The 12,335-nt window shown below is 38.7% G+C and overlaps 2 protein-coding genes across 2 annotated transcripts; one reads left to right on the forward strand and one right to left on the reverse strand.

Moving 5' to 3' along the window:
• The first annotated feature begins 263 nt into the window (after window positions 1-263).
• LOC147869333 (putative pentatricopeptide repeat-containing protein At3g01580) lies at window positions 264-2,963 on the forward strand. The gene has a single exon (XM_087328250.1). The coding sequence runs from the start codon at window positions 291-293 to the stop codon at window positions 2,613-2,615; it is 2,325 nt and encodes a 774-aa protein (XP_087184376.1). The 5' UTR covers window positions 264-290; the 3' UTR covers window positions 2,616-2,963.
• A 1,354-nt stretch (window positions 2,964-4,317) lies between these two features.
• LOC147869334 (SNARE-like superfamily protein) lies at window positions 4,318-6,186 on the reverse strand. The gene is made up of 4 exons (XM_087328261.1): window positions 5,941-6,186; window positions 4,841-4,955; window positions 4,611-4,732; window positions 4,318-4,511 (listed from the first exon to the last, which is right to left on the reverse strand). Exons 1-4 carry the CDS (start codon window positions 6,123-6,125, stop codon window positions 4,460-4,462), a joined length of 474 nt encoding a protein of 157 aa, XP_087184387.1. The 5' UTR covers window positions 6,126-6,186; the 3' UTR covers window positions 4,318-4,459.
• Between the last annotated feature and the right edge of the window lie 6,149 nt (window positions 6,187-12,335).

The raw sequence follows: 12,335 nt of genomic DNA on the forward strand, positions 1-12,335 counted from the left end.
GGAAAACTATGTAGCAATGGGGAAGGAATATGCAGGAAGCAAGAGTGTGGGCAGGCAGGTGAATTGACCCAGGACAACCCCATATAATGAGCCTTGGGGAGCAAGTGATCTACATGGGCCCCTAACAGAGTGTGCTTGATGGATGCGGGACAAAACTAGAAACGGGCACCTTGTGGCCGGCCTTCCGGACACCTTTGAAGGCCCTCCTCTCCATCTAATAGAATATTACACTTAGGAAAAACACCCAACAAACAAAACACTCTTAAAAACCCACACTTGCATAATGACAGATGTTGAGAAGTTGGGCTTACACAAGCCTTCTTCACCCACCATGGCTTCCTTCTTGCAAACCATGGCTTCTCAAAAGCCAGCAGTTCTGTTTCCTTCACACCAAACCAATTGCAGAGGGTACAGAGGAAGCCTTGAGACAGGGACACTTTGCTGTTCTTCTTGGTTCATTGAAAGGCAGAAAAGACCTCCCCCATGGAGACCTAATCATGACCCACATCAAGAAACATGGAATACACAATGACCCCTCCCTCCACAGCCTCCTCATTGAGATATATGGCAAATGTGGCAATATCCATGGTGCCCGCCTTCTCTTCGATGACATGTCTCCCCGCCCAAAGCGTGCATGGAAAGCTATCATCAGAGCCTATGTCCAAGGTGGACATTACAATGAAGCTTTCTACCTGTGGAATCAGCTATGGCAAGAAGCCTCTATCCCCGATATGTTCACATTTGTGAGTATTTTGACGACTTTTGGAGGTATTCGAGACCCTTCAAATGGCCAAAGAATCCATGGCCTTGTCGTTTGTAATGGGTTTGTCTCTGACGTGGCCGTAGGAACTGCGCTTGTGAATATGTACGGTAAATGTGGTAGGCTTGATGATGCCATTCAAGCTTTTGATGGTATCGATGAGCCAAATGTAATGGCATGGAATGTTATGATGGCTATCCATGCCAAGCACAATAAGCAAGGAGATATGGCCATCTTTGTTTTACAGCAAATGCAAGAGAAAGGGGCTTTGCCAGATAACGTGAGCTTTGTAAATATCTTGTCCGGACACCATCTGGACTTGGACACCTGTCTCAGAAAATGTCGTCGCATCAGCGAACAAGTTCATGCCCGGGTTCTGCCACAAGGTATGCATACACATGTCATTCTTGGAAATGCTATAATCAACATGTATTCGGTGTTTGGAAAGCTTCATGATGCTCACCTTGCGTTCTATGATATACTTGATCCCAGCATAATCTCATGGACTTCGATGCTCCAAGGATATAGTCGGAATGGACAAAGCCACAAATGTCTTGCACTTTTTGAGAGAATGAAGCAAGAAGTGACACTTCCAGACCGAGTCACATATATGGTCATTCTCGAAGCGTGTGTGGACGAATCAACCATGGTTAACGGTAAAAGAGCACATGCTTGCTTAGTAGCCATGGGAATCACGTCCAACATAGAGGTTGGGACTGCCATTATGCAAATGTATGGAAATTGTGGTAATCTTGATGATGCATCTATTATGTTCAATGAATTACCTAATAAAAATTTGGTTTCTTGGATGACTTTCATTGGGTTACAAACTTGCTATGAGCAAGGGAAACAAGCAATCCAATCCTTTTCTGAGATGCTACAAGTGGGAATAATGCCGGATAAGATGGTGTTTCTACGTGTGATTGATGCGTGTGGCCAAGTTGTGGATTTATCACAAGGCAAGCGTTTGTACACCCACCTTCTTGCAGCTGGATATGAACCACAGAGCAGTGTTTATATGAGTCTCTACCTTCAATGCCAAAATAGAGATGACATACCACAAGTGTTTGATGATGTGTTGGCTTTCGGTGTTTCGTCATGGAACACTATGATGATAGCATGTAATGAACATGGGTGTGGTTTGAAAACCCTTCAACTCTTCTACCAGATGCAACAAGAAGGGGCCATGCCGAATCAATCCTCATTTGTTACTATCCTCAATGCTACCGGTGATGAGGCCACCTTGCTCAATGGTAAACGAATCCACGCACGAACCGCCACTAGTTACATGATGTCTGATATTGTGTTCATGGCTTCCCTTGTGAGCATGTATGGTAAATGCGGAGACTTAGAAGGTGCCAAAATGGCCTTTCATGGAATTTCTAAACACAATCTAGTATCTCGAACTGCGCTGATTTCAGCATATGCTCAACATGGAAAGCCCTGTAAAGCTCTTGAAATCGTCGATCAATTCACTGTTAATGACATATTCTATATGGACGATGCCATTTTTGTAAATCTTTTATCCTCTTGTAGTCGATCAGGATCCTTGGATGAAGGTGTGATGTGTTTTGGTAAAATGATGGAAATGCGCACAAGACAACCTGGACTAGATCATTTTTGCTCCATAATTGATCTTCTTGGTAGAGCTGGGAATCTTGCTAATGCGCAAGCTTTTATTGATGTGATGCCATGTCAACCTTCTAGGGTGCTTTGGATGGCATTGCTTGGGGCATGCCGGTATCGAATAGATGTTGTCAGAGGGCAATGTGTAGCCGAACATGTCTTTGAATTGAATTCTAGTAAAGGGGGCTCGTATGCTATGTTGTCAAACATGTATGCTAATATCCAGTAGGCCACATGTGCTATACATGTTTAGATAACTCTTGTAATGACTATATTTTTTGTTCTTTTGTGATGCCACTTGTATGATGCAAAAGAGGAAGCCATTCTTGGGGCGCTCATCACTTTGCCGACTTGTATGGCACCAGATAAAACCATTCTTAACAAGCTGAGAACACTTGTCTGCCCCTCTAGCAAGCTGAAAGCTACCTCGGCAATATAATGTTATAGCTCATCCTTTGGGTGGACAAAGAGGTTGGCTCTAGCATTATATTGATGAGTGCGGTTTTCATGTTCAAAGAAGATTGCCTTTGTAATTTGATAAAAAGTAAATTTGTTTGAAATGTGAGGTTTGACATCTTTTCCAAGCTGTGATATTTTGATGTTACACATCCTAAAGCGTTTAAAGCATTCCATATTCTGAAGCATTTATTTATGTCAATGTTTCCTTTTTTTAACTGTTTCCAATTTAATCCCATTATCTCTACAGGTTTAGTGTTCCAATCTTAACAGGTAGGACCATGTATGTTGCTTGTATCTCCTCTTCAAGACACTTCATGAGAACACTTTTGAGTATTTTCAAGCATTTCCAAATGAACTAAAGCATGTGATAGCTTCATACCTCAACTCTGTAGGTAAGTGATGGTGCCACTGAAGTATCAAAGAAATATGTATCAAGATTTGGTTTATCCTCCATTGCTTATGTTCTCAAACCCATAGTAAGCCCTCTTTACCTCCAAGCATTATTAGCACGTCATTCTATCTATGATAGGAGGGAACCTCAAGCCCAAGGCATTTAAGCTTTCTACCACTATCATACACAATGCTTGGTTTATCTTTTGTTTTGTTCATTCACAAGCAAGAGCCTTTAGAGCCCCAAACACTTGATTTACAAGTTTCCATACTTCAAAAGCATTCATTATCTACATATATACATATAACAAAAGCATGATAAGCAAACATTGGATTGTTATTTCTTCAGCGTTTTATTGTTTTTACAAACTAATCAACTGTTTATTTTAATCCATTCATGATTAAACCACAGAGGGTTGGTGATAGTGGCAACCTTGCTTAGTACAGCACTAGTGAAAAAATATCAAACACATTAGCTCATAGATGTAGACAAACACATTAACTCATAGATGCAAGAAATTGCAAGCAGAAGTTCTTCATAGATCCCTACATATGCTCATGATACACCATATTAAACAATTTCTTGAAGTCTGACATATTTTCGACAACCTACTTGTACACCTCCTTCCGCCCTATTTCACCATGTAGTTAGCATTGCTCCCATAACATTGTCATAAAAGAATCAATCATGATAATTTTATAGACGATGAGAGGTTGGGATACATAGATAGAGAGCAAGGGAGAAAGAGATAATTAGTTCAAGGCCTACATTTGACCTTGGCAAGCAGTATAGTGCACATAGTGTGATTTGAATCCAAGTACATGGGCCAGTAAAAACCTGGCATGCCACTAAATAGAGCTTAAATATGAAAGGTAATGATGTCCAGAGGGTTCAAACCGATCCTTTGGAAAAACTAATTTATGATGGTTTAACAAGATTCAAACATGTCAGCTTATTTTCATCCCTACATTGTAACGACTATACTAGCTTCATTTCAATTATAATACATAACCGATTTATTTGAAGTATTTGTTACTAACCTCCATTTAAATCAGTTTACAATCACTTTCAAATATTGAGAGAGGAAATTAGAGATGCTTCTATTATCTCAAAGGGAGAAATCTAATTTGATTTTTGGTAATGCAAACACATAATTGGATCATTGTCAATAACAATGAGATGGTATGAATACATTTAGTACTTGCATTTGGTATAAACCTCCATTACTTGAGGGTTTTCACATATTGATGGAGGGCGGCATTGAAAAGCTCACATCTGCGCAAAATAGTATTATTAACAAATGGATATAACAGGTGAACTTGAAGGATAAGTTTATGAAGCAATTCGACTAGAAATATAGATATGCAAACTTACCTGAAAGATTCTCCTGGTGTATAGAGAGGATTCTTTATTACATATTCCACATATATATTGCTATAAATATACCGCAATGCCTCACGAAGATCGCCCATAGCTGGATCAGTAACTAACACTATCTGTGTTGAAAAAATGGATGATATGTATGGCTTCTCGTAAATTATAATGCAAACAAAATGCCAAAGCAATGTGTGTTTACATATGTATTATAAGAAAATGCAGGACACCTTGATTCCTGAAGGAGTTTCCAAAAGATTTAACTTGTATGTGTTGGTTGAAAAGGCATAGAAGGAGCAACCTTGACCAGGTAATTGCGGCACACCCAAATAGCCCTTATCGTTGCTGAAATTTCACAACTAAAACCGATAAGCTAAACATGTCGATTCTAGCATCAACAATATACATTCCTATAAATATATGTATCTATGATCTCAAGTAGGTGGACAAATGTATTAATGTATGTGGCAAAAAAATGCAAGAATTGTATATATCTACTAACTATAACGCACACATGATAAATTTTTTCTTCCTCTGAACTGGGGCATTGCATCACCAAACAATAGTCACCATTACTATAAATGTTTTAATGAGTTTTGCCAAAGAACGTAAATTTACCATCAAAAGAGTACAGGATACTAGAACCCATGCATTATACCCTAAGCAGTGACTTGATTTCTAATCAGAAGATTGTCTTTCAGAGTTCAAACTTCATATCGGTATTTGATAACTTGGATTAGGAAAGGACAAAATGCAACAAATAGGGTCACAAATTAGAGTTGTGACACAATGGGAGGGATAGAGAGAGAGAGAGAGGCATGGCACAAGACACAAAAAGAAAGAAAGAAAGAAAGAAAGAAAGAAAGAAAGAAAGGAGAAGGAAACATGAAAGTTATAGAGTGACAAAAGAACATGAAAGAAATGGCTTGTGTACATATGAGAGGCATTGTGAAAGAACAGTGATCTATGCATCCATCACATCAGCAGAAGCACATGGAAGGAGCTAATAGCACAAGCACATTTCCAAATCAATCAAGAATGGGCAAGATAACATACACACAGAAACAGACAGACAAATACATGCATAGAAGCAAATATGATCAGATACACACACACATACATCTACATACCAAGCAGGCATAGGCGCACCTTTACTTTAGCAAATGCATTATATTATTCAAAATTTCACATATATACATACACATGTAGACATCCAGAGAGACAGATACACAGACAGGGATATGGAAAACAAGCAAAAGGAAGTATAAAAGGAGGATCAGGGAGAAACTAGTACAAACAGTGGGGTGGGGGGAGAGAGAGAGAGAGAGACCTGGTGGGATCCATCTTGAGAGTGAAGGAACGGAGGGAGAAGAGGAGGCCGAACATGAGCTTGTGGTCCTGAGGGGCGGAGAGCGTGGTGAGGGGTCGATGCCAGGCATGGTAGTAGAGGCAGACGCCATTCCTGTTGAAGATGTAGATGCACCTCATGCGAGTGGGGAGCAGAGCAGTCGCCATGTCCTGCTCCTCCTGCTCCTCCTCTTCTCCTTCAAAGTTTCACATACATACATACATACATACATACATACATACATAGTACATACATACAAATTATGAATGAAGAAAAGAAGTAGAAGAACTTCAAACTCTCTTCTTGCTTCTTGCTTCTTCTTCTTCTTCTTCTTCTTGGGCTCTCTCTATAAGAAGCAATGAATGAATACGAGTTATGAAGTAATGAAGTAATTACTAATGAATGAATAAGAAGTAGAACTTCAAAATCTCTTGTTGCTTCTTCTTGTTGGGCTCTCGATGCAAGTTCCTCGCACTCTTCGAACCATCGGCGAGTGACCAATGTATTCTCTCCATGTGTGTGTGTGTGCGCGCACGCGCGTGTTTGCTCCGGTGCGTGTCTCTCTTTGTAATTTCTCTGTCGCCACGAAGAGATCTAGTGTCCTGACGCCAATGGTGCATGGTGCGACCCACCCCCCTTGACCCATACCCAATTTGCCGATTTTCGTAGATGCAAGAATCCAAGTGGGAATTCTGTAGTCACATACAAAGTGCATGTTACGAAACAACCAATAGGTTCAAAGACCATGATGTCGTTAGTGGACACACACAAAGACGGGGCTATAGAGTCAATACCTCTCAAAGCTAGAGATACTGGTCAATATAGGAAGGTAGCTAGTGTAGAGGTTTTAGGTGTTGCATAAAGTTTAAAATGGGGAATTGAAAACAAGAGTCATGTAAAGGGGGCGGAAAAGTGACACCTCATTTATACACAATGAGGTAAGGGTTAAATTATACCCTATAATAGAGGGGGGGGGGGGGGAGAATATGATTGGGGGTGGGGAGGATATTTCGTGATTGATCCATCATATGGTAAGAGCATCCAAGAGCACCGTGTTCAATGTCTTAATGTAAGTTGATTCATATAAATTTTATATTCTCAATTTGTTCTATTAAATTGGTATTTGTGTCTTTGGTGGCTTTCATTGTCCTCTCAACTCAACTATTGGCCAAAGGTCTTGCGCTTGTCCACACGCGTGACACAAAATGCCTACATTTGTTACTATACACTATGTTGGGTGAAATTGTGAGCAAAACCACTAGGCTCTTGAAGTAGGGGAAGTGGTGAATTAAGTTATCTCGAAGGGCTCAACACAACTCATATCTTGGAAGTTGGAGTGTTTCACTTCCAAATCTCATTATCGAGTCTTGAGGGGTCATATTCCTCGAGGGGACGTCACTTTCCAATCGCAAAAACCACAATGTGATCGATGGAAGACTCATCCGAGTCAAGCATTTGATTCTATTATTACACAACCTATTTGTGCCTTGTGGACTTTGCAAAAATCATCACTCTTTTTATCTCGTAGGGGGTTGGGTACATGCAACTAAATCTATGGATCATGATTTGTATCAACACAAATTATGGGAATACCTAGAGTGATGCATTCTTGGAGGTCAATAAATTATTCATGTTGATCAGTAATTGTCACAATATTAGGTAAATTTGACATATATTGAACTCTTCCAAGATATCTTTTCAATTGGGAGTGAATAGATGAGATGGTATTGTATGAGACAACTTCATTATTAGAGTCCACAGACGGAGTCTCTAACACGTTGGGATAACTACTCTTGCATCTCCCAATGAAGAAAGCCCGCCCTTTTGATTCTTGGAATGAACTTGCTTCTAGCATAGTCCCGTACAAGTAGGTGAGTTAGAGTGTACTAGAAGTTTTGGTTTATTCCTAGTATATCAACGCATAAAAACACTTACCTCTCCACTCCATGCAATCATACAAACCTCAAATGTTTCTTAGGTTTATTTAAAATTAATACAATCCTAATTTCTACACTAATTAAGAAATACATTTGTCGCAACTAAATATATAATCACCGTATAAAAAACATAAGAGATGTCTCAATTAAATAGATAATTACTAGATAAAAAACATGTACATCTCAAATAATTAGGTGGAAAAGCTACATGGAGGAAATTGGCTCTTGGTGGATGTAAAGGGGAGAGCATGAGGATAAAAAGGTAGCCCAAATGTTAGGGCACCTAATGGTCACTTTTACATCAGAATTCTTACCCTTTCTATACAAGGTGGAAACCCTTTCCATCTAACATTGGTTTTGATGCAATTGCTTTTTATACTCCATCTGGAAGTTGTGTGCGCAAGTTGTATGTTGATGTGCTCTTGACAATTATGTTTATGAGTGCATGTATGTGCTTTCAATCATGTGCATGAATACGTGAACGTGGGTTTAAGTGAAAGTAGGGTAAGTGTGTGTTTAATCATTTTTGGAATATTGTATGTGTGCTTGTTTGTTTGTGGATATGTGTATACATTTTTTTTTTGTGTGTGCGGAATTGCAAGTGGGTATGTATGTGAAGGCATTGGATATATATGTGTATAAGGGTGAGAGAAAGTGTGAACGTAACCTTAGTTTCATATTTGTGTGTATATAAGTGTATGTGTTAGAAACTTTAGGAGTTTGGGGTGGGTGGGTTTAGGAAATAAGTCGAGAGGAAAGGGGGTTGGAGTTGTGTGTGTGGGTAATGGGGGGACGTGTGTGTGTGTGTGTGTAAACTTTAACGGAGAAAAGGGTTTAGATATGATGCCTTCACCACCTCTTCCTATCACGTGAAAGAACAATTAATGTCAGGCACAATGCACACTACAGTGCCTCGTTGCGCTAGCCAAGAGAACCTTTGAGTGGACAATAAAGTTATAATTTACTTCCTAAAAATAGATCAAGATAGCCCATTGTTTTAGCAAGTTATGCCCAACTTTCAACAACCACCTTACTTGAAACTCAAAATTTGCATGACATACCAAACCAACACTTACATTGGCCTTGAACCAAAGCTACTTCTTGAGTTTTCTTCGAATGAAAAAATACAACCACCCCATACTAACTAGAACAGAAGACGCCTTTTGCTTGTGTGTCTTGTAGAGTGACAATAATGATAGCCTTGGTTGATCCAAAGTTGCTTCCAATTCATTGAAGCTTCAATCATGACCATCATATAATAAACTTAGGTTTTAGGTGCATTCCTCCATTATGCATAGCATGTCACAAATAGTATACATTTACATTTGTCCTTTGTTGGTCTATGCTCATGCAAAAATATGCACTTGTAACCATCTTTTCAAAACCGGAGACAATAGGCAAGCACATCATTGACAATCTCTGCTTTTCTACAAGTTTTGATGTCATTCTCTTTGTGCAAATTGGTTCACTGAGATGGCACACTTCATTCCATGCACAATAGCGAGAGACAACAAATTTGGTTATGTAAGAAGTATTCGAGCATTATGTTTTTCTAGCCATGATCATGTATGCCTCTTAGGAAGTAATGTGAGACCAATAAGTATTGCACTATCAATGACTTAGTTCATCTATGATGTCTAAAGCAATACATAGATGTGCATATCATGATCTTGATCTTCCTCCTCGTATACATCTCCCTCTAGTGATCTATGTATCCATTTTGGAACCTTATGCATTGACCTCTATTCTAAATCATGTTATTCCTTCCCCATCCCTATTTAGCTTGCATTGATACTATTTTCCACATATAATAATATTTTGAAGAATAGTCAATATTTGCAACTATCATCAAGTGCACGTGAAAGAGGGGTTTCTAAGATAAATGAGATAAAAATAAACTATCATAAAACATTAGAGTATGTTGATATACGGGGCAACAACACAACAAATGAGACTATCATTAGAGATGATATGTGAAATGAAAGCTTTGAAGCATGTGGAAAGGAATAAAGAATAGAAGAATTGGATCGTTGATAACAACATCACGTTGATCAATGAATAAGTCATGACATATGTGTAGAAATATCATCCTTCTATAATATGAAATGGGTTTATGTAGGAGTATTTTTGTCATTATGGATTACATCACGTTTTGCTATATTAGATGGGTTTTTGGCAATGTTAGCGTTGTTTTCAGCATAACAAGCTACTTTGTTATGTAGTTCTATGAAAATCTGTTATATTGAGGCTTTTGGGCAATGAACAAACAATTTAGAATCTTAATGGAGTGCAAAGTTAGACATTTGTCATTTCTACAATTAGTTTGACATGTTTTGAAAATATAAGTTCAATTTGGTGTAGGTTGCATAACAAATCATCATGTTGCATGGACTATTGTTGTGAGTCACATTGGAAAGGACTTCTATGGGCAACCATGACAAAGTAATCTCTTCATTGGGTTTAAAGTAAGCAATATCCTCTTCTAGATTTATAGAAAGGTTGTTAATTATTAAAACAAGCATAAGTTAGAATCATAGTGATGCATCTAAATAGGAACATTATTGTTTTCATCCATATACCCTTCTACTCAAACATGTCACCCTTCGTTTTCCTTGTTGTAATAATTAGTGATGCCTTTGAGTAGCCAATGTCCATGTGGAAAGCCACACCAATATTTTTATGATAGTAGCTCATATGGATTTTGGCTACACAAAGTGTATTGATTGGACTTCGTCAAGTGTAGGTTACTAAATACGTTAGTAGAATTTTATTATGATCGCTCAAGAAACAAAGTTATGAGACAAAATATTAAGCAAGTTTGAACATGAATCAATAATAGACAATTATTTAAATGTAAGAGATACAACGTCATGACACTATTTAGGACTAACAATAGGATATTAGAAGCACCAATCTGGATTAAATGTGAGGATCTAGTCGGACGTAAGGATGGGGTCAATGCCAAAGTAGTTGACAATAAATAATTGGAAGTTATTTTTCCTTTATTTACTCACAAGTCACAACTAGCTATGCTGAAATTCAACGTTGTACTGAGGTAGTGGTGCCTGATGTCATCATGGTGCAGGAGCACCATCTAGATGGGAATAAGATCGATAAAATTGGAAGCATTTGCCTTGGGAATTTGACCAATACATGGTCAACAGCTATGGGGGATAGACAGATTCATGGGGGAGTACTTATAACTATGAAAGCTAAGTTTACTGTTGACTGTACAGGCAAGGGGAGTTTAATAGAAGGTCATGCTGTCTATATAAGGATAAAACATAGTTGTGGGCACTTGGGCATACTGAACATATATGCCCCAAATTCAGCTGCTGAAAGACAAGAATTCTGGTTGCGACTAGTGGCCAAGAAACCAGATGTTAAGTTGTGGATCATTGGAGGAGACTTTAATATGGTGGAGCATCCAGAAGATAGAAGAGGAAATGCAAATGGCACGGTGCAGGTGACGGAGAAGGATACATGGGATCAGTTTTGTTTAACATATAATGTGATAGACTTTTGGAATGCACCTAACTTTCAAATCCAAAAAGAAAAATCTCTTTGATACTCTAGAGTAGGAGGAAGCGTGCATGGGAGGACGATGTCCAGGCTGGACGGATGGTATTTGGACCCTCGACTCATGGATAGGAAAGGCAGATGCATTATTTGTCTTGGTACAATGTTCTTAGATCATGCCCCGGTTCTATTGCATGTTAGATATAATCAATGATCAACCCCAAGTTGCAAATCTATCCCCATATGTGCTCGTAATGAGGAGTGGCTAGTGTGCAACTCGACCATATGGGTCAATAAGGTGTTAATCTAGGAAACCGTAGATGCGTAGGACACAATGGATTTAGGAAAGAGCGAAATAGGTAATAGGATTGGCTAATCAAGTCAACTAGAATATTTTGTGGGCAAGTTACAATGTACTTAGTCTTGAAGTATGTGCCATTGACTTCAAGATAAATACTATCTAGCACTAGCTTGTATCTAGGAGTTGGGTCATATTAAATGACAAGTTAGTTGACAAAAAAAAATATCTCCACTACTATCAACTGACATGCACATTTAATGTTACACTCAGACCAAACAGAGAATATAATCCACTCTCTTACACAGTGGTGTATTGATCATCAGTCCCCACTAATTTTGTAGTGAGCTGGTCCAGATCCCATCTAAGCTCCAAGGTGTGAGCCCATGGGTGAACCACCATTGTGAGCTACTCTCATATGTAATAGAAGTTTTGTTTTCATATATCCATCTCTGTGGTTGTAACTCTATATACCTGTCTAATCGATTCTCAATATTTCTAACATGCACATACAAGAAAACAATCGATGCAAGCCACATAATGTGAAGGTGAGCAAGGAATTGGTTATGGATACTAAATGAACTGATGATATACGAAAAATATGGTCTAATATCAAATGGAGG

The sequence above is a fragment of the Azolla caroliniana genome, unplaced genomic scaffold (genome assembly GCF_043228905.1).
Source record: "Azolla caroliniana isolate FFs.n. ecotype wild unplaced genomic scaffold, voAzoCaro1.0.p SCAF_1, whole genome shotgun sequence".
NCBI lineage: Eukaryota > Viridiplantae > Streptophyta > Polypodiopsida > Salviniales > Salviniaceae > Azolla > Azolla caroliniana.